At 34.3% G+C, this 23928-nt stretch overlaps 1 protein-coding gene across 6 annotated transcripts in view; it reads left to right on the forward strand.

Annotated features, from left to right (window-relative positions):
• FANCL (FA complementation group L) overlaps positions 1–23928 on the forward strand; it is an 86269-nt gene that overhangs the window by 13713 nt on the left and 48628 nt on the right. For 4 of the 6 annotated variants that reach the window (XM_078444499.2, XM_078444502.1, XM_078444503.2 and 1 more), the window contains 3 exons: positions 2465–2521; positions 7241–7341; positions 21943–22039. The exons of 1 other annotated variant lie outside the window; for it this stretch is intronic. In XM_078444499.2, coding sequence (XP_078300625.1) covers positions 2465–2521; positions 7241–7341; positions 21943–22039 — 255 coding nt within the window. The remainder of the gene's footprint in view (positions 1–2464; positions 2522–7240; positions 7342–21942; positions 22040–23928) is intronic. One more of the 6 variants, XM_060605414.3, reaches the window with a different exon arrangement.

Here is a 23928-nt window from a genome sequence, read left to right on the forward strand (position 1 = left end):
TTTCAAACAAGGATAAGAAATTACAAAGTTAACTCTTTTTTAGAGGACTGTTTGCAGAACGTTGTTGTAACAAACTGGTTTAATAGTTGCTGACTTTTGTAGGTTTCATTTCTATTAAATATTTTAAGGATCCATGCATTATAGAAAGTGTTTTCTCAGAATCCTACGTACATCTCTAGGCAGCATTTGTTCTGAAACTGATTTCCATCCTGGAGACTTGAGGGTCTTCAAATGTATAGCCATCATGCATAGCCATCACTTTTTTGAGAGATTTTTTTGCTGAGACTGAATAGTGGTAGTAAGGAGAAGAAAACCAGGACCCATTTAGGAATTGTAGAGTATCTGTGGCAAAAATGGGATTGTAGTTCTAGATTAGGAACAGGAAAGGTGTGGTGGAAATCACTTAGGATCATACATACGTACTTAATGAGTGTACATGTAAATACAGCATACATGAGGTATAGACAGGATTAATCTTTTTTTTTTTAATTGTCATAACTGGAAGTTTGTATTATGGATTACCTACACCTATTTCACCCTCAGCCCCACTGTAGTTATTCTTGATGTTTAGGTTCTGCCTGAAAATTCTTTTAAAAATTAGAGAAGCTTAAAAAAAGTCACTGTTACTAAAGAAACCAAAAATAAATGAAATGCCTCTTGTAGAAAAATAAATGTAAGTAGAACTGCATTTCCTTTGATGCTTTATTCATTTGTAGGTTTTTCCTGATTTCTGCTATTCCTATATTTTTTCTATCTTAAAAGCAGGTTATTATCTATGATAACTGACAATGACAGTCACTCTCACATAAAGCATTACTGAACCACAAAGAAATATAGGAGATAAACTATTTGATTTGTAGAATGTAGGCTGTCATTGCTGGCAGCATAATTACTGCAGTTTTTTAAGGAGATATTTAAATTATTTCTCTGTTTTCTTTACACTACCTCGTCCTCATCCACTGTGACTATTTATATTGTATACTAGAGTTCAAGAAACGAATCTATTGAGATATTTAAATAGCCTGGAAAAAATTGTTAATAGAGACTAAGTATAATATCTATAATTGTTTTTCTCCTCCAGTTCACCACAAGAGTTCCTAGAAAAAGTCCCAATACTTATTAATCTCTTTTCTGCCCTCCAGTGGGTCATATAGAACCAAGAATTAGTTTTTCTTTGTTTTATTCCAGTATTCCTGTTCTTTCCTTATAGTGTTTTTAACTTTAATAAGTATGGGTTGGGGGATCAGCAGTCTTTTTCTGTGAAGAGTCAGACAGTAAATTTTTCAGGCTTAGGTGGTCCTAAAATCTGTCCCAACTACTTAACTTGTAGGGCCATAGCAGCCATGACCAGAGGTAAACGAATGGGTGTGGCTGCATTTCCGTACAACTTTAGTTCTGGAAACAGGTATTGGGCTGCTTCTAGCCTCTAGGCTCTCTTTCACAGAAACTTGATACTATTTATTGCTCATTACTAGTAAGCTAACAGGGCACATATTGTATAGAAGATGAGAAAGTCAAGGATTCATTTTATAGATTTGCTCACTCAAAGCTATGTTGTTATTCATATGTCTCATGAATTGTTGAAGTATCTTAGATTATTATTTTTCTTGTCTAAAAGAGTGAACAAATTCACAGATGGGCTTTGTTCAGAACTGCGTGGTGGTACTGCAGTGTATCACAAAAAAGTAACAAAAATGCAATATTTTGATTTCAAGAAGAGAAGTGATGTAGGGTTTCATCTAAAAGTTACACTTGAGAATTTGCTTTGCTTTCCTTTATTCTATAGTTATTTTAAGAATCAAAGATTCTAGGAAATAAAATTATAACTCTTAAATATTCAACTTTAGAAGTTATTTCCTTTTTGCCTTTTTGTTACAATGGCTTTATCTTGTTAAAAGATTGACTGCTTTTGAATTAATATGGGTTAGTTGTGAAAAAACAAAATTAACAATTGTAGGTAGTTTTAAGGTCAAGGGCAAAAATAAAAATACAGTATTGATCATTAATTCATCACTCTAATTAGATTTTTTAATTGCATAGATTTGCCTGAATTTTATTTTATGTTCTTCTTCACTCCTATAACACCTTTGTCTGTCTTCTTTCTTTTTTCTTTCTTTCCTTTGTTTCCTTTGTTTCCTTTCTTTTCTTTCTTTCTTTCTTTCATAATGATGTGGTTTGGCAGATTTGCTAAACTTGACCAGTAGTCAGTGCTGAAGGAACTAAGGTGTGTGGGATTTTAAGTACAATTCAGTGTATCTCACCAAAATAGATTTGAGGGCTTTAAATTACTCTTTGAAATTGGTAGACATAGGAGAGATGGTTATAAGTACTTTAACTGTTACGCTTTTAAAATGTAGATACATTTAATATTTTTTTCATCCACATGGACCTGTACTTTAGTTCAATTTCAGTATATGGAATATTCATTGTACAAATGAAATTAATTAGAAATGTTTTAATCTAGAGAATGCAGCACTCTCCTGATCTAATGAGCTTTCTGATGGAGTTGAAGATGGTTTTGGTAAGAATTTGTTTTCTGGTGCTGTTACCATATTCTATAAGTCTTGATGTTTTAAAAAATTGCTTTAAAAACTAACATCATTGGAATTTAAAACTTCTCAACTCCCAGTCACTTAATGTTTTATTTTACTGTGTGTGTAAATGTGGGTGATGCTTTTTTTGAATTGCATGAGGAACAGAAATGTGTGTAGGAACCAATCTGACTGTGTCATAAAATGGATACATTTGACACTAGTCTTAGGTGGTGAAGAAATAAAATGTACTCCTGGTTTGTCAGAGAATTTAACATCTATGGAGAGATAGTCAGACCTAAAGATATATGTATAAATTTGTATACAGCTGCAGATTTCTGAAGAACTTCTTAGGCTTATTACATACATATACTTACATATAGTAATTGATTATTCTGTTAATCAATTATGCATAAAATACTTTTTAGTTTATCCTATGGACATTGTATTATTTAAAAAATTGTTATGCAAGTTTTCAACATAAGCAGAAGAGGGAAGACTGCATAGTGAAAACTGATGGGCCCATGACCTGACATTTTGTCATTTTTCCCCCTACTCTTTAAGGAGAGAGGGACTAGAGTAGTTTTAAGGAAATCCTGGACATTGTATTCATCCCTCCATGAATATATTGGTGTATACTTCTAACAGCTAAGTGTTTTTTTTTAATGTTGTTAAATATACTATTATAACCCTGACAAAGTTAGTGGTAATTTCTTATAGTTCTCTGTATCTGTATGAGAATAAGGTCCACACATTATATGTGTTGATATGTCTCCTAAGTCTCTTAATTTCTAGCAGCATTTCATCTTTCCCCCACCCTTTTTTTTCTTCATGCCATTTACTTGTTAAATAAACTAGATCATGTGTCCTATAACATTTCTTGCATTCTGGATTTGGTTTATTAGATATTCATGGTGTCTTTTAACATAGTCTTCTGCCTTTTTTTGTAATTCAGTCTCAACAGAGTTGGGTTCATTTTCTGGTAAGAATACTTTGTGCTGTGTACTTAGATTGCATGAGGGAGGCACATAGTATCTGATAATTCCTCTTTTAGTAAAGTTAAGATTGATCAATAGATTTAGATCCATTGAATATAAAGTTTCATATCAGCCTGTCACCTAATGGTTTTAGCATCCAATGATAATCATTGCAGATGGTGATTTAAAAAATTCTGTCATCTACATTTATTATCTGGAGGTCTGTAGAGAAGAACTTCCCTTCATCAGTTATTTGGTTAATTTGAGGTATAGCTCATACTGGAGAAATAGGTTAAGTGCTTGTTTCTTTTCCCTTTTTTTTTTTTTTTTTTTAAATCAATTTTTAGAGTAATGAGTTAGTGCCTAGCAACTGTCAAAGGGAACTAATGATTTTTTTGTTTGTTTTTTTTTGTTTAGTAGCATTAAGAACTCATGGACTTTTATATATTGACTTTAGTCCATTGCAATCACTATACCTTTTGATGCTTAAATTGTTACCATTTTTGGTCAGTGTATCCCCCTTCATCTCGGCTTTTTAGTTCTTTTAACACAGCCCAAACTTTGCTTTCTGACACTAGTTGCCCCAGTTTAATTTACTCATCCTTTTGCAGAACTATAATCAGTTACTTCTCTGAAGAGCCATGGTTTCTTTATAGGAGATAGTGTTTGCATGCCACAGATCTAGAAACTGGAGTGTTCATTGCTATTACTGCTAGGCCTTGTCAGTGGACAAAAACTAGGAAAAAATACTGTTTAGAAAGAGAATAATTTATCATGAATTCATATTGATATTTCCAAGTCAAATTTGGCATTACGGCATTTTTACTTTGATATTCATGCTTGTGTTTCTTTTACTCTGAAAATCTTGGTTTCTAATATTAACATAATTATTTTTTGTTATGTTTTACTTGTTATGTTTTACTTATGCTTTCCTTATATCTCTTTATTTATATTTCTCTTACAAAATTATGTTACCAATGTATTGGTATTAACAACTGCAAGCAGTTTATTTTTTTGTAGTTCTTTTTGAGTTTTTTATTCTTGGTAGCATTTGCCACGTACTAAGAGCTTAGTTGCCAGTTGTTCTGAGTCCTTTTTTCAATCCTCCTAACAAGCCTCTGAGGTAGGGCTTTGATCAAATGTTTGGGATCAGAATAGATTATAGTCAGTTTCTAAAATTTGACTTATAAATTCATCAACCCTAACTAATAAGAATTATCAAAATTGATTATGAATTTCATCAAAAGCCAAAATATGATAAACTTAAAAAAGATGAGGTGAAGATGTGAAGCATATTTTGGTTTATCCTTGACATTGCAAAAAAAGTCTGTAAGGTTTTTTTTTTTTTTTTAAATCTTTTTAGCATACTTTAAAAAAATGGTACAAATAAAAGGACTAAGGGACCAAGGTAAAACTATATATACTGTGTCCCATTAAGCTCTTATTACTAAAGCTAACTTTATTAGGTTGTAAGAACAGCTCTATCGGTCATTTAATTTTGAAGAAACTTACTGGTTTAAAATGTTGACATTGATCTCTGATTAACAATATTCTATTTAGTACATTTGTTACCACGTTTCTCAATAAAATGACTTGCTGTATTTTAGCTTTCTAAAGAAATTGACAGATTGGTGATACTATTGCACATTTGTGAACAGTATGCCTAAGAAAATAAGAATTGCATTAGTTTATTTGTTGGGCTGTGTTGTCGGTAATAGGATTCCTATAACATAATCACCAATGAAAGTATTGAGGATGATGTTCAAATGAAATGTGTAGTTATTGAACCTTTTCAGGAAATTGGTGTATCTCCACAGTTTCCTAGTAGTAACTAGGCATATAGGGGAGTTCAGTATATATTTAATATGTGAGCATTTACCTGTGTTTTAATAGAACTCTGATGTGGGTAGGTTTTTTTTTTTTTTTTTTTTTTTTTTATTCCTCTTTAGGGCTTAGTCACTAAGCAGCTAAGGCCTTAAAATAGGAAATGGTAAAGTTAGAATTTAAAACCTTTGTAAAGCTTGTGCTCTTTCTACCATGTATCTTGCCTCTTCTCCACAAAGAATGCTTTGCTTCTCTGACTTAGACCTTTTTCTTGTTGTGGTTCTGGAATAGGAGTAACTTGTTTGATTCAAGGTAGAAGGTAGAGTTTACAAATGTCATAAACCTAGGATTAAAATACATCTTTAAGTTTATTAGAGCACGCATGAGCTGGGGGAGGAGAAGACAGAGAGAGAGAGACAGGAGAGAGAGAATTCCGAGCAGGCTCTGCGGTGTCAGCCTGGAGCCCTGTGCGGGACTCGAACTCAGGAACCAAGAGATCATTACCTGAGCCGAAATCAAGAGTTGAACGCTTAACCGACTGAGCCACCCAGGTGCCCCCCCAAATACATTTTTATTATCATCTGAACTTATTTTTACCGTCAATGTATGTGGATAGCAGTATTTAATATTTCTGGATTTAAAAAAAACTTCAAAAGAATTACTGAAGCTGTTTAATATATATGTATAGGAACTACACTGACTTGTTTTCGTAATAACAGGATAATCTTAATAGTAAAAATTTATTTTTATGGACCATCAGGCAACTTACAGATAACGTTAGGTATTTAGTTCATTAAAAAAGCAGCATACTTCTTGTCTAATTAAATCCAAATTGACATTTTGGGCTTTACAAACCTGCTTTCAAAGTTTTGTTGTTATTGTTTGTTTGTTTTTGCTTGTTTCTATCCTAAAGCAGATTTAGAACTGTGTTAATTTCAGTTAATAGTCCTGATTTTGAAATACTGTTTTTGAAATACTGTTGTGTAAAATCTATTCTTTCTGGTATTGTCTCAATTTAATAGTATTCTATCCTTGTTTAAAAAAGTGTAAGAACTTTATATATGAATAAAACTTAACACCTTTTATTAGGGTTGTAGAAACATGATTTTTATACTTGTTCTCATCTGGTTTTATTATTTATTATATCTGACTTCTTTTTTAATTTATTTTTTTATGATCTCTTGATAATCCAGACCACATGTACATCTGTAATTTGCAAGATACATATATTTTCACTTTCCAAATGAGATATTTGTCTAGGTCAGCACCTCTGAAGTAATTGGTAATATTCAGCCCTAGCAATTCTAATGATGTTAGTATTGCTTGCAAAAAAAAAAAAATCTTAGTATTTTTGAGGGTCCATAAACCATCTTGAAGATATCATGGGTGGGCCTAGCAGGGAAAGGAACTGTGATCTAGCCAGATAGATGAAAAAAACACTTAACCTGGTCTGGAAATAATACAGAATGTTAAGTCAGTGAAAGAAAGTAGCAGGTGAATATTTACTGTAATAAAGGAATTTTGTTTGTAAGGGTGTGATTCAATTCAAGCTTTTCTTAAAGGTACATGTTTCTATCAAAACTTCTATCCACAGGAATAGAAAAATGGTGAAGCCTTGTTTTTTTTTTTTTTTTTTTAACTCTTATCTCTGATAAGCATAGTAGTCTAAGAAAAAATTTGATGTTTCAATGGTATAATAATTGATATTTTCACATAACATTCTGTGCAGCCCTTCAACTTTTTCAGGTTTCTTTATAGGAGACTGGGAGTGATTCAACTGGAATTTCTATGAAAGTAATGGACACTTTGGTTAGCCACAAAGGAAATTTTGAAATTGTTTTGTAATCAGGTACTAACAATTCACTGTCTAGCATTCCACAGCAGATTCAAGTTTTTTCTTTTACACAGGAAGTTGCTTTAAAGAAGAAACAGGAGTTGTGTCCACCACCTCCTCCTCCCCAGTTCTACTCAAGCCTTGTTGAAGAGATAGGAATTCTTGGTTGGGACAAGTAGGTCTATTTTAAAATACTTCAGAAGTTTTTTGTTTTTTTTTTTAATTTCACATTTCAGTCAATGTATTTGCAGTTTTAGCAATTTGTACCCTTTTTAGTCAAAGTATTTGATTATAATTAGGGCAACCTATCATTACTGTGGCTATGAATTAAAGGGATATCATGTTTAACAAACTGATCTACAAGGTAAAATACTAAATATGATTTGAAAAAAAAATAACATTTTTATATACAAAATGTTACCATATTTTTATTGAATATAAATGTGTTACTGTTTTAGTTTTGTTGAGGTATAATTGACAAAGAAGATTATAATATTTTTAATGTGTACAATATCATTTTGATTTATATGCATATTGTAGAAGAATTCCTATAAACTCGTTAACATCTCCATCACCACACATATTTGCTTTTTTTCCTGATATTTTTTGGGCCATTGTTCTTGTGGCTGTTATGGAAGAGAGACTTTTAGGAACTTCTCACTGCCATTGTCCCTGACATCACTCAATATATTTACTGCCATTTTCACTGATAGCTTGCTGTATGTTTTCTGTTTGTCTCACCCATTTTGTGTTTTTCTCTCCCATCTGCTTTCATCTGCCTTTATTTGAGATAATCAAGAATTTTATTAGTTTTTATTCTATTAAATTGTTATACATTCTTTTACTGTTCTTCTAGAATTACCTTAGAAATTACAACATACATATAGCAAAATATACATTGTTACTGTTACCAATTTTCTTATAAATCTCCTTAATGTGTTTTCTCATTTCTTTACATGTTGTGTTATTGTTATCATACATTTTATTCTCTATTTAAAATTGGCAAGCTTTTAAAAAAAAAATTTTTTTTTGAGGGAGTGTGTGCATGAGCTGGGGAGGAAGAGGTGGGGGGGGTGGTGGTAGGGGGAGGAAGGAAGGGAGAGACTTTTAAGCAGGCTCTACTCCCAGCGTGGAGCCTAATGTGGGGCTCTAACTCACAATTGTGAGATCATGACTTGAACTAAAATCAAGAGTCAGATGCTTAACTGACTGAGCCACCCAAGCGTCCCCCCCCCCCCAAATTGGCAAGCTTTATGATTCTATTTAAAGTCAGTATACATATATTTGTGTGTATATATGTGTCCCAGAAACAATGATTTCTCCCAGTGGTCTTCACTCTTTCCTGCATTTCTTTCCTTCTGTCTGGAATCTTTTTCTTCCTGACTCAAGACTTTTTTTAAATATTTTTTTGAGATATAATTGACATATAATACTAGTTTCAAGTATACAACATAGTGATTTGATAGATGTATATATCATGAAATGATCACAACAATAAGGCTAGCCAACATCCACCATCACACATACTTACACAATTTTTTTCTTGTGAGGAGAGCTTTCAAGACTTACTTTCGGGGCACCTGGGTGGCTCAGTCAGTTGAGCGTCTCTTAATTTTGTCTTAGGTCATGATCTTAGGGTTCATGAGATGGGGTCCCATGCTATTAGTGTGGAGGTTGCCTGGGATTCTCTCTCTCCTCCCTCTGCCCCTACCCCGCTCATGTTCACTCTCTCTCTTTCTCAAAATAAAATAAACATTAAAAAAAATTTAGTCTCTTAGCAACTTCCAAATATATAATACAGTATTAATTATAGTCACTGTGCTTTACATTACATAACTGGAAGTTTGTATCATTTTACCACCTTCACTCATTTCACCTCTGCCTCCGGCAACCACCAGTGCATTCTCTGTATTTGAGTTCTGTTTTTTTCTTTTATTTTGCTTTTTCTTTTTTTAAAGATTCCATGTACAAGTGAGGTCATGTAGTATTTCTTTCCTCTGTCTGACTTGTTTTACTTAGCATAATGCCCTGAAGGTCCATCTGTGGTGTCACAATAGCAGGATGTCCTTTTTTGTGGCCAAATAGTATTTCATTATATATTTGGTGTGTATAATTATACCAAATTTTCTTTCTCCATTCATGGTGTTAGTGGATACATAGGTTGTTTCCATGTCATGGCTATGGTAAATATTGCTGCAGTGAACTTGGGGATGCAGCTATCTCTTCAACATTGTGATTTTGTTTTCTTTGGATGTATACCCAGAAATGGAATTGCTGGACCATATGGCAGTTCTATTTTTAATTTTAGAATGTGTACAGATTTATAATTGCTGTATCTTCCTGTGGATTTTCATTTTTATCATTAAATGTTTCTTTTAGTCTCTGGTAATACTTATTCCCTTAATGTCTACTTTGTTAGATATTAATATACGATTTCAATGCTTTATTAAAATTCTTTTTCCCTATTTTCTTACATAGTTGTTTAAAAATACTTTTCTACTAACTCTCATAATCTAGATCCACCAGAGTTTGTTTTTAATTTTTTTTTTTTCTTATAGTTTTCAGTCATATAGTTAGTCCTGGGTCTTGGCATTCCTAGTACTTTTTTTTTTTCCTTCTCTTTTTTCCAAATTGTCTGTCTGCTTTCTTCCTTTTTAGAGCAGTTTAGGTTCACAGCAAAATTGAGAAGAAGGTACAGGGGTTCTTCTTGTACTTTTTGCCCCTATGTATGTGTAGACTGCCCTGTTATTCCCCACACCAAGGTGCTACATTTGTGATAATGGATCAGCTTCTTTTTTTTTTTTTTTTTTAAATTTTTTTTTCCAACGTTTTTTATTTATTTTTGGGACAGAGAGAGACAGAGCATGAACGGGGGAGGGGCAGAGAGAGAGAGGGAGACACAGAATCGGAAACAGGCTCCAGGCTCCGAGCCATCAGCCCAGCGCCTGACGCGGGGCTCAGAGCCTGACGCGGGGCTCGAACTCACGGACCGTGAGATCGTGACCTGGCTGAAGTCGGACGCTTAACCGACTGCGCCACCCAGGCGCCCCAATGGATCAGCTTCTATCCACACATTGTTGTCACCCCGAAACCATACTTTACATTGGGGTTTACTCTTAGGCATGTACATCTTATGGTTTTGGACAAATGTTTAATGACCTGTATTTCCTCTGTGCTCCAAGTATCCATCCCTGCCTTCTTATCCCCTAACCTCTAGCAGCCACTGATCTTTTTACTGTCTCCACAGCTTTGGATTTTCCAGAATGCCTATAGTTGGAATCCTACAGTATGTAGCCTTTTCAGATTGGCTTCTTTTAGTTAGTAATATGTGTTTAAATTTCTTCTTAGTCTTTTCATGGCCTGTTAGTTCATTTGTTTTTACCACTGAATATAATTCCATTGTCTGGATATACCAATTTTATTGATCCATTAAGTTAGTAAAGGACATCTTGGTTGCATCCAAGTTTTGGCATTACTAATAAAGCTGCTATAGACATCTGTATGTAGGTTTTCATGGTTTTTTTTTTCTTTTTTCATCTACATTGGTAAATACCTGGACCTGCTACTTTTTTTTCTTAAGTTTTTATTTAAATTCCAGTTAACATACAGTAGTATGTTAGTTATGTTAGTTAGTATGTTAATTAGTTTCAGGTGTACAATATAGTGATTTAGTACTTCCATACACCATGGGGTGTTTATCACAATCAGTGCACTCCTTAATCCCACCCACCTCCCCTCTGGTAACCATCAGTTTGTTCTCTATAGTTAAGAGTCTGTTTCTTGGTTTGCTGCTTTTTTTTAATTTTTAATGTTTTTGCTCAATTTTTTAATTCCACATGAGTGAAATCATATGGAATTGGTCTTTCTCTGTTTCTTCTATTTCACTTAGCTAATACTGTCTAGTTCCATCCATGTCATTGCAAATGGTAAGATTTTATTCTTTTTTATGGCTGGATAATATTCCGTTGTATATATACCACATCTTCCTTAACCATTCATCAGTCAATAGACACTTGGGCTGTTTCCATAATTTGGCTTATTGGTGACAATGGTGCTATAAACATTGGGGTGCATGTATCCCTTTGAATCAGTATTTTTGTATCCTTTGGGTAAATACCTAGTAGTGTAATTGCTGGGTGTAGGGTAGTTCTATTTTTAACTTTTTGAGGAACCTCCATACTGTTTTCCAGAGTGACTGCACTAGTTTGTCTTCCCACCAACAATGTAAGAGGGCTCCCCTTTCTCCCCCCTCCTCCCCAATACCTGTTGTTTCTTGTGTTGTTGATTGTAGTCATTTTGACGGGGATGAGGCGGTATGCCATTGTGGTTTTGATTTGTATTTTTCCCTGATGATGAGTCATGTTGAGAATCTTTTCATGTGGGCCCAATACTTTTTTTTTTTTTTTAAACAATAAAGAGTAAAGGGTTTTTCTTTATTTTCACAATAGAATGGCTTGAATACTCTGTAACAACAACAAAAATGTAAAACCTGAAATTTCCTGGTCTCTACTCGATGACTACTTTTTCTTAAAAAAAAAAAAAAAAACCCAAAAACAAAAACAAAAACTGGTAAAAGGGGAGAAGTGAAGAAATGAACTTAATTTGCACATATTTTAGTTAATGCACCTTTTCTCACTGACTGTTGCTGGCTGTTCTTCTTCAGTATTTGCCCTTGTTCATTAAGGCTGAGGTGCTATGCCTGATATTTGCTGAGTGTTAGAAATTGTGTATAAAAAAGTTGAGAGTCTCTAGATGAGGATATTTTCTTTGATAAAGTGTTTACTTTTTCATTTGCTAAGAAATAGAGTAGGGGCAGGTTACTGTAATCCTGCTAGAGACTGAACTGGTTCAGGTTGCATTATATAGTCTTTGTAAGATTCACTGTAGTACGTACTGTTCCCCTCTCTCTCCTAAGCTATAAGTCTTTCGAACTTTCCAGCGGGAGTTAGATGTGTTCATTGGAATTTCTCCCTTGGTAGATCCTAAACTCTTATGTGTGTCTTTTTTTTTTTTTTTTTTCCACTCATTTTTGAAAGACAGACAGAATCCAAAGCAGGCTCCAGGCTCTAGGCACAGAGCCCAATGCAGAACTTGGACCCATGAACCACAAGATCATGATCTGAGCCGAAGTCAGTGCTTAACCAACTGAATCACCCAGGCACCCTTTATATGTGTCTTTTCACAATTCCAGTTTACCTCCCAGTTGGAGTCAGTGGTCTGCTTTTGACAATGCTTCATCTACCTCTTGTTTGTTTTGCTTTTAGGGGTAGCCATCCAAGAGTTCCCACTGAGAGCCTGGGGATATTCACTGGGGCTTTTTCCCACTAGTGGGAAATGTTAATTAATTTTTTCTTATATTATGAGAGATCTAATTATTCTCCTTTGGTTTTCATTGGCTTTCTGCTTATTTTTTTCTTTTATCCTCTTATCCCTTGCAGTTTAAGGATTTATCAAAAGTTTTGATGGAAAAATGGCCCGAATATTAGGATAAGATCTCTGGCCCTACCATTCACTAGATTCTGGCCCTTTATGTCTGTTATTTTTATTTCTCTAACCTTAAGAGATGGCCAGAAATGCTGCTAGGTGGTTTCGTTGTTTTATGTTTTGGTGCCACTTAATGGCGGCTATCTGTGCCCTTCACCCCAATCCTACTTCTCTTGCCCTGTGCCCAGAGTTGGCAAAATAGCTGAGGGAAAAATGGCTGCAGTATTGGCTTACCTCTCCGTTGTTTCTCTTACTTCAGGACGTTGGTTCTTCAAGTTTTGTTGCCTTCAAACTTACTTTCCCCTTGCATCAGGCTGGTCTAAGTAGTTCTCAGTGGGAGTGTAGTTCTGTGACAAGCTACTCCATTTTAGCCAGAAATGGATGCTACGTGTAACTTTAAATGTACTGTTGGTGGTTTTAGTGGGGACTGGCTAATGTTTATTCATATGATTAGGCATGATTTGATAAGGTGCCATTCATGAATAAGATTTGAGAAAAGCTAGAACTTTTAAATAAAATTTAGCATAACGATGGAGGGGAGAGACAGAAGACAAGTAATGAATTGAGATGAACTAATAGTAATTTGGCTGAAATCATGGAGGTTTGTCTGGAGGCATTGACACCATGGACCTGATCATTCTTTGGATTTAAGGTGATGGAGAAAAATCATGTTGACTTATTTAAAGATGCTTAAATGTTAAGATCTTAGGTGTTTAAAGGATAGTTAGGAATGTAGGGAGGACTTGGGAAGGGAAGCGCTTTTTTAAGTGGATGTGACCTGTTTGGAGGAACTCCAGTAGTAAGTAGTTCAAGAATTGAGAATGCAAATATGAGATTTTTGAATCATTCTTCCCCCCCCCCCCCTAACTATTGAATGCCTGTAATGTAAGGCAGTGGAGATCTATAGGCAAGACTTGGGATTCCTCAAGGAACTTAAATCTAATGGGAGAGTCAGCATTTAAGTAGATGATCACAGTAGTACTTAATTATAGCTGTGGCAAGTACTACAGAATATAATTATAAGATTTCCTGAATGCCATTAGCAACAAAGGTATATGAGAAATAGTGCAAGTATTAAAATATTTTATGGAATAAGTATCTTTTAGGGACAAATAGAAAGTATTTACTTTTACTTTGCATTTTATACATTTTTCTGAAGTGGGAGAAAAAGAAATGTCTATCTTGGATAACAGAGGACGCCAAAAGGAAGGTTATGAATACCTCTATGATAGCACTGCTTACAACATGAATGCTTGTCTCCCCCTGGAACTAAGATTATTATATACAGGAACTTCCACTTTCGAAGTTTCTGTCATATGCTACTTACTGCTAACTATTTTACATAATTCTTAGTTAATTCTCAGAATAAATTTCAAGATACATATTTTTATGCTGAACTTTATATATAAAATGAGCGTATGTAGCCAAGACTGGCTGCATAACAGTCCTCAGGCGTTCTGTGTGAACGATGCTGCCTGGAATTGTGCTGTGGGGGAGCTCTGAGATGGAGCCTTTATTGAAGTTACCTCAAGTACTTGGAGAGATAGTTTTTATTAGTTTCATCCTCAGTGTGTGACTGTCTCATCATGGATAAAATTGGCCATATGCAAAATTAACCCATCCTGAGAGAGAGTTTTGAAATCTGTTGCTTAGATTTGTGAAAGATCAAAGTTTAATTATAGTGACTAGTGTGCATGATTGAATTAGAATATAGCTCCTGTTTCTGAATCATTTGTTTCATAGTCTTTACAAGTGAGGAATGCGTTAGCAGAAGAGAAGTTGTTTGCATGGATTGTCCGAAGCCAAAGAAGATGTTGTCAGTATTTATTCACTCTCTGGAATAAGAAAATCTATCGATATTATTTTGTGATTTGATTCTTAAATTAGGTCTGGTATAGTTGGCACACTGATAGTTCTGAGGGTCCTGAAACCCAGTATTAACACCAAGAGTTGAATTGGGCTGTTCACATACTAGAATTGCTACCTTTTGAGATCCTGGCTGGCCAGGTGGCCAGCTTCTTAATGTAAAATATCCCTTAAAATGACGCAGATAGTGATTTGTACAACTAATTGATTTGAATGGATTGTCAGAATCTTAAGGATTCCTAGATCATGTCAATATGTCTATATTTTCCCTACACTCTAAGTAATAATTATATAGAGTTTTTAGTGTAATGGTAAAATCTGATAAAAGACAACTATTTTTTTAAGGTAATGAAGACTTTGCTGTGTTTTTAAATTAGATATTTGACATCTAATCAGTTCTGTTGGATCAGACATTATAAAAAAATAGGAAAAATAAATAAATACTTAGAATATGATTGAAATCTTTTTTTCTATATTCACATACCTTTTTTATAGAAATGACATTGAGAATTAGTAACTGACCTTAAGTTTGATTGCTATTGTTATAATTTCTGAATTTGTTTCACCTTCTATAACTACTCACTAAAAACATCTAGGTGTCCAAAGGGTAAAAAAATGATAAGGTAGCTATGGGTGACTTTAGGTGTTACACAGTTCGCAAAGGTGAGTGATGCAGAAGGAGGTTTTGATGGGTTTCTATTCACTTCTGCTTGTGTTGTTTTGTAGAATGGCTCATGAAACTGATAAGAATTAAGTAGAGTCCTTGGGGTTTAGCAAGATTTTCTGTTTGTTATTAAGAATGTCCTGACTGAATACTTTTCATTATAAGTGGGTTGACATAAATTAGGATTTTTATCCTTTTATCCTGGCCTCTTTCAGTCTCAGAAGTGTCTCAATTTGGAAGAAATGCACGTCTTAGTGATAAAATACCTTATGTTTGTTTTAGTAATCACATGGCCCAGGTAGTTCAGAGATTAGATAGTTCCAACTGGGGGAAGTGTGATCTGATGGTTGTTTTTTGTCAACTAGAGTGAGTAGAATTCCAACTATGTAGCCTTTTCAATTTGTCTTGTTAAAGAGCTGAGTTTTATTAAATTTATTGTGCTGTTAAAAGATTGTAGACATATATTAAGTTGGATTTTTAATGAAGTACCTTATTTTGGTAATGGACTTAATCCATTGACGGCGATATTTTCTATAATTCTCAGTAGATTTCAAAGAACTGTATACCTTATTGGCAGAAATGGAGATACTTGTCTAGTTATTGGAATTCATTTTGTCTTAACAAGGGCTTTAATTCTGGCTTATCAGCTGTGTGAACTTGGGCAAGTAATGTAACCTCTTTGAGCCACATTTTCATAGTTTTTCAAATGAAACTAATGTTTAATAAGGATTAAAAAGAAACACATGTCATTTGATTTCAAATAATGCCTTGTGTAAAGTAGGTATAAAGTTGTTGAGCCACCAGTTCACCTAAAAGTGTCAGACTACATAGGAGTTTTACAGCTCTTAATTAGTATTATGATTTAATTACAACCAGTAATGATAATTTCCATTGCATAATGCATAAGAACATAGATGTTAATAAGTATGATTTTCATTTTAAATTACCTATATATTAGAGTGCTTTTTCCTCGTATATATTCAAATCACTGAATAACTGGAAATTATCTAATAGTGAAAAAATTGCATTTTTCTAAATTGGTAAAAAGTTTATAGTATATATTACAATTTAAACAATATATACTCAGTTGTTTAAAACTTGCATATGAATCAATAAATATGAACCAGTCTGATAGCAGCATCTCCATGGTCGTATAATACATACATGCAGAGAAGTTTAAAACTTTCACATTCCTGGGGCACTTGGGTGGCTTAGTGGATTAAGCGTCTGACTCTTGATTTCGGCTCCACATTGGGCTCCTCGCTGGCAGCACGGAGCCTGCTCGGGATTCTCTCTCTCCCCTCTCTCTTTGCTTCCCCCCGGCTATGCATGCATGCTCTCTCTCTCTCTCTCTCAAACTTGAAAAAAACCCTTTCATATTCCTTAAAAAAAGGTTATTTGGGAAGCAAAAATTTACACGAAGAGGAACAGTGTGACAGTTGTGAGAAAGGCGAAATCCTTTAGGGCTGCAGATGATCTAGGAAGGTTCTTAGAGGAGGTGGATATTGGGATAAGCTTGGAAGGAATATAGAGAGCCTTACAAGGGAGGCAGTGGTAGAAACAAGTTTGTACTGCTGGAAATGTGCCGTTCATCTTTGGACTTTGGAGATCAGTTGTTGACTTAAGAGGATTAATATCAGGGCCAGACTGAAAGGTCTTGACTATTAGCCTAAGGATTGTTTATATGCAAGTGATGGGGACTCCTTGACTGTTTTTGAGCAAGAGGTTGATACAATTTAAAAAGTACTTAGGGAGATTAATTTAGCCATGGGAGGACAGGGTAGATTGATGTATATAGAAGATACAAGAAAAAAACACCAATTAGGGAGGTTTTTTGAAGTAGTTAATGCTTAAACTTGAGGGTGGTGGTAAACATGGAATTGATGCTTTATTAAAATATGAAGGTCTGTAACCTGCCTTTTGATGTTATTGCTGCATAAATGCAACTATTTTATATTATTTTAATTTTGTTTGTTTGAGAGCAAGACAGGGAGAGTGCGACAGAGGGAGGGGGCAGAGGCAGAGAGGGAGAAAATACCAAGCAGGCTCCACGCTCAGCATGGAGCCTGACACAGGGGTGGATCCCACTACCCTAGGGTCATGACCTGAGCTGAAATCAAGAGTCAGACACTCAACCTCAACCTGTTGAGCCACTCAGGCACCCATGCATCTTAGATGTTTAAAGAAAAACTATGTAGCTTAAGCTGTTGGTCAAACTAAGGATAGTGTTACAAAGCAATTTTCTTCTGCTTTTCTCTATTGGTAACATTCAGCTATTAATGTGAATAGCAAAAACCTCTGGTAAGCTTAAGAATTAGTGTCCTTTTCAAATGTTTAAAAAACTTAACTGTCAAGTTTAGTGCCATTTTATTGTAAGCAGTAACTTGTAAAGAAATGTAGCAAATGATAAATACAAAGTAAAGTGCCAAAAATAGAGTTTTTTCTTTAGGTTTTATATTTGTATGTTTACACTTTCTTAGTCAATTTTGGATTATGCCTAACTAAGTAAGAACACCTAAATATAAATAATAACTTCTAAATATAAATTTTAAATGTGATTTTATAACTTTTCAAAAATGTGAGTTTTTCAAAAGTGATGACTTTCCTAAGTTTATTATTTATATGAATGTATATGTTATTTAAATGAGTGAAAACTGGGGCGCCTGGGTGGCTCAGTCGGTTAAGTGTCCGACTTCGGCTCAGGTCATGATCTCATGATCCGTGAGTTCGAGCCCCGCATCGGGCTCTGTGCTGACAGCTCAGAGCCTGGAGCCTGTTTCAGATTCTGTGTCTCCCTCTCTCTCTGCCCCTCCACTGTTCATGCTCTGTCTCTCTCTGTCTCAAAAATAAATAAACATTAAAAAAAATTAAAAAAAATAAATGAGTGAAAACTACAGTTATTCCATATTGTCTAAATTGAGATACCCAACTTTACAATAAAGCAGAACATTTGAAATAGGCTTTTTTTAAGAAAAATTGTTTTTAATGTTACTTGTTAACAGTTTATTACTTTTTTCCCCCTCCCTTAATATCTCTTCCATACACCAAACAATAAGATACTATTCTTATTGTGGATAGAAATACATTCTGTTAGTAAGGGTACAAGCTAAGGTGCCATTAACAAAGAGAACACTGAATTCTCAATTTTCACACAAGATAGAATTTTATTCATCTCTCATTTAACAGTTGAGAGGTAGGCAAGGTGGTCAGGAGGGAGTTCGTGGCTCTGTTTGGTCCATAAGGTCATCCAGGAACTCAAGTTTCTTTGTTTCTCAACCATCCACCCTGGGTGCATTTTTTTGTTTGTTTTTAAGTTTATTGATTGTGTGTGTGTGTGTGTGTGTGTGTGTGTGTGTGTGAGAGAGAGAGAGAGAGAGAGAGAGAGAGAGAGAGAGAATCCCAGGCGGGCTTTGTGCCATTAGCACAGAGCCCGACGTGGGGCTTGAACCCTTGAACCATGAGATCATGACCTGAGTCAAAATCAAGAGTCCGATGCTTAACCGACTGAGCCACCCAGGCGCCCCACCCTGGCTGCATTGTTAAGTACAGTAGTTATTAGCCAAATGTGGCTATTGATATTTATATTTAAATTACATTAAAAATTCAGTTTTAATGTATCTTAAGTTCTTCATAGCTACATGTGGGTGTTGCTGCTGTTTTGGACAGTGCGGGTATAGACTACTTCCATCCTAGCAGAGGTTCTGTTGGTCAGAGCTGCTCTGAGAGCGTTGTTCTTGTCTGCATGGTCTTTGCTGGCTTATGTTGGCTTAAGTTCTGGTGTACAGGTAGGGAGAATGAGAGGAGTAGGGGGAGGGGAAGGTGTGCTTTTGTTACAAATGATTCAAGAGATGCACAAATCACTGCTTACAGTTCATCGGCCAGATTTAGTGATATGCTGACATCCAAGTGCAGCTGGAAGGACTGCTAGCTGTCGGATGTACCCTGCCAAAATTTGGTTTAGCAAATTTGTACCCAAGATGTTAATAATTTAGAATAAGGTTTCTTCCTGTCCCTTATACAAAGTAGACAGGCATCAGCATGGGTAAAATGCTTAATTTTAAATGACTATGCCGAGATTAACCTGCAATTGCAAACATTGTTTTGATACTTTATTTGAATTACTTCTTAAAGTTCAGCAGAATTAACGTTATGATCATTTTGAAAGCAAGGCCATATCTAATGTAGTTCCTCTGTCTTAAACTTTGTGGGAAGATAATTTTTTGTGTAATTGCATAAAGACCAGAACTTTTATTTCTATCTTATTTTATAGATGTTCAATAACTTTTAATATTTTGATGCTGAGCATCAGTGTGAAAAGTACTGGTTGATGATTTAGTTTTTCCTTTTCCCTCCCCACCCCTCTTGTTCTCTCTGTGTCTACATATTTATAATGATTGTAAACTACTTAGGGCTTATAATAAAGAGCAGCAGTCTTTTTTTTTTTTTTTTTCCTCCACACCATTTTGTATCCCTGCTCTTAGTCTTTAAGATAGACACTGAAATGTTCATATTCACTGAAATGTTCATGTTCACAACTTCCATATTTCTAAATAATGTGCCTTATTCAATATAACTTGATTTATCAGTTTTGGAAATTATATACTGATTATTATAGTAGAAAAGGATTTGGCTCGCATACTACCTTTTCTCTCCCTTCCTCACTCTTCTTTTATTCCTCTGTTAGCTTTAATATTTCTCAAACTTCTTTCATGTCCCTTCAATTAAAGATGGTATCTCTTACTCTCAAATTAGCAATTACAAATTTTAGTGTCCCTAATCTTCCTTCCTCATATCTTTTCCCTCTATCTCTCAAGTTGTGTCCTCTCTTCCTTTTAAATTGCCGTGGTCAAATGTATTTACATTAGTTTCTATAACTATAATTAAGTCTCTTAGTTTTGTCTGTTGCTGGATTCTAAAAATCATAATTAGCAGCTAAATTTTTAATGACTACATAAATGCTTTTCACTGAAAAACTAATGGTGGAGCAATTACAGTTTTTGTCGTCGCTTTATTGTTTATAACTTCACTTAAAATTCCCTCATTCCTTTTTGGTTTCTTGCATTTTAAAATTTTTTTTCTTAATTTCATCTTGTATTTAAGTCATACTTTCTATTCTCCGTATTATACAAACTTTCCTTTTTTTGCCCACTGTCAACCCTCTGGAGCCTTCTTTTCTTCCTGTTCTAATCTGTTTTGTCACCCAGTGCTTTTCTAACCACTTTTCATTTTTATAATAGCTGTTGGAAATTTGTTTTGTTAATGTTTGTTCCTTCTTGTTCTTTTTGTTAACTGTTTATTTGTAACTTTTTAAAATTCCTTCGTTCTGTTTTGATTAGTAGAGAATATGAATGCATGTCTCAACGTCTTGAATCTGAAGTGTCAGCGTTTTTAGAGTCAGAGCCTTAGAGTCGTCTTGATGAAACATGTGACGAAGTCTCATGTTCTAAACTGTCGGGGGTAGGGGGTTGGGGAGATGTTTACAGATATATAACCATTATTTTCTTTTACTTACAAGTCATTAATATTTTAATGTAAATAGTTTTTTTCTAGAATAATTTTGCTTTCATTTATTTTCTAGGACCCTAGACTTTGCATAGTTTAGGATACATATTTCTTCTGTTGATAAAGACTGTTTTGTTTTACTTCTTATTCTATTTTTGAGGATCCAGATCTTCAGACTTAGATCTATTTTTCATTACAAGCAGTGTTCCACAACTATTGCCCAGCATTTCTTGAAATTGACCTATTTTACCATTACATCTGGCTAGTGACTAGATGGCATATAGTGATGTTAAAAGAAATGTTTCCTAGGTGAGGAGGCTAATGTTAGTTCTGAACTCTAATGGGTCTCACCATCAGTCTGGGTGATAAGTTGTGCAATACTCTTAGGCTACTTTTTATCTTTACAAGAGAATAGTATTGTAAAAATGTCAAAAAATATCCACATGCCCAGTTCACTAGTAAATATACTGCTAAATTTGAACCTTTTTGGCAGTAGCTTATACTACTCAAGGGACCATATTTTTACAGAATGATGTATTTCAAAGGGTATTGGTTTCCGTTGTAGAAAATTCATGCATTTAGAGCAACTTAAAGCCAGAAACAATTGTGCTTGTGCTGTGGGTTTAAAATATTAGTCATCTTGAATGCATGTCCAGGTTAAATGTCAGAAGCTATATATTGCACAAAAAGAAAATTTATTGTTACCAGATTGGACTGTACCTGTGCTTATATAACCTTTTCCTGAGAGCATCAATTGAGTATATGAACTAATATCAGCCAGATTTTTGTACACTAACATTATTGATAATAAAGGAGAAGTTCATTGAAGAGAAAAACAAATAAAGGAAGCACAAAAGTCTCATACTGTATGAAACTACAGAAATGGATCAAAGAGTTTGACAGGAAGTTTAATGTGTACATAAGTAGAAGCTGACAGCAACATGCTGTGTGTGCCAAAGGTTCCAGTGATGGAAAACCGAAACATAGTGCTCACTGACCACAGCATGAGCCTTGACACACATTGTAAATAATCCAGAGATCTATGACTGCATTAAGCACCAGGCTGGTGTATTAACGGCAGTAAATCTATAGCTGCATAAAGGGCTGGCATGCAGAAATTCCTCGGATTAATTTTTGTAATGGATTAATAGGAATACAGCAAATATTTTCATTTTGAATTCTACCATCCTTTAACCTCCCCCTCCCCCCCAACTTTGCCCTCCCTAGCATGATCATTTTTTATTTCCTTCTACTCACCAGACTTGTATTTGTGGATACCTGTCTCAGTACCATCAAGTTAAAAGCTGAAGATGCTTCTGGTAGAAAGCATTTAATTACTCTCAAGTTGAAGGCAAAGGTATGTGCTTCATTAAACTGTTATGGTTAGGAAATACTTTGTGAAATGAACCCTGAATGTTTTCAATGTAAAGAGATGCTAGTTGCTTCCAAAAAAAAAAATATATTTGGAAAGCTCCTAAAACTTACCCCTCAAGTTTCCAAAAGCGTAGACATAATTTCATGTCACTGTTCAGTGCAAATTGGATCAAAATATAGGCTTCATAATAAATATTACGGATAAGATTCAGCAGTCTCCATGTGCCATTTGTAATGCTGTACAAAGAAAAAACTTGAGTTTCCACTGTCCCAAGTAAAGTTTCACTGAAGTCTCTTGTCTTCAGCTCTGTGAATTACATTTGTAGGTCTTATTTCTGAACATCACTCGGACTCTGAAAACACGTCCACATGCATTGCTTTTTATTGCTTGCTTGTTTTGTCTGAAATTTTACTCCTGTATTTTAAGAATTTGCAAAGGTTATGCCTTCATTTGTAGACTCTTCACAGGTTGGTGATCTGTGATTACTTACTAACTTTATTGGCACAAAACATAGCTGTTTCATCTTTATTTTTTAGTTCTAGATTTTGAACTTTGAAAAATAAGTAGAATAAGCAAGTTCAGCATATTAATCATTTACTTGGTAATCACTAGGGAAACATTAGAATTTGGGAAAACTAGGACATTTAACTTTTTTTGTTTCTAGGAATCATCAATCAACTGTATTTCAGAAGATTGTAGTGATGAAAAGATCAATTGTGTTTGTCCTTTTTAAAAATGTGTCTGGCATTTAAGCTTTCCATGAGAGAAAATATATAAAGCTGTACTGGGTGACACAGAAAAGTTGGTATCTTATAATGCCTCTTTATCAGACAAGTTGAGAAATGACTTTCTCTTTTTCCTCACAGAATATTCAGGTATAATTTTAAGATTCATGACTGTTTAGTGTTGAAAAAATTAGTGGCATAGAAATCTTCTTTGTAAAAGAAGATATTATGGATAGTTTTGTTAAGGTGAAAAAATTTTTATTTTCTTTTTAAAGGTGTGCTTGCTTGCTTTTCTCTTTCTTTCTTTCTTTGTTTCTTTCTTTTTTTTTTTTTTTAGATCAGGGAGAAATCTTATTTTATTTTACCACTAAGGGTCACATACCACTAGTGGCAAGGGTTCTGTCATTTACTTCAAAGTTTTATTTGTTTATACTTTGTACTTGATAAAAGTTCCTTTGCCACTGTGAAGACCAAAATGAAAAATTTTAAATGCATCTCATCCTTATTCTGGGTGCTGGTGGGGTAATGTTTTTTTAATAGCCTGATTTTTATAAAAAAATGATTTTTTTTTACTAAGGAGACGATGCTTTACATCAGCTCTGCCTGTAGCTACAAGATTTTGTTATTAACTCTAATTAATGACATTGTTAGTAGTATTGAGAGTGAGGATGTAGCCACTAGTATGTTCCATCCTGTTTGCTTTTTATTACATCTTTTTTGGGTAGACAAGGTGACACTTAATATAATTTCTGTGAAGAATGTTTTCAAGTGTCCATATTTACAGCATCAATAGCTGTGAAGCATTGTTATGGATGTCCTGTCAAGAGAGACTAGAAAGCTTTTTTTAAATTAAGGAAGGAATTAAGAAAAAAACTATATCAAAAAAACCCAAAAAAAACCAGGGTGGAAATGAATGAATCTTATGTTGGTATGATTTTATTACAGTCCTTAATTGTCCATTTAGTTCAGTTTTCATAGACCAAAGATGTATTTTAGATGTGGTAATTATTTCTTCTTCTTCTTCTTCTTCTTCTTCTTCTTCTTCTTCTTCTTCTTCTTTTTTAGGAGTATTTGGGACTTTCAGATAACTGAAGCTATACATTAAGAGTATATAAGGCAAATATCATAGCTCAAACTAAATTTTAA

The sequence above is a fragment of the Panthera onca genome, chromosome A3 (genome assembly GCF_046562875.1).
Source record: "Panthera onca isolate mPanOnc1 chromosome A3, mPanOnc1 haplotype 2, whole genome shotgun sequence".
Lineage (NCBI taxonomy): Eukaryota > Metazoa > Chordata > Mammalia > Carnivora > Felidae > Panthera > Panthera onca.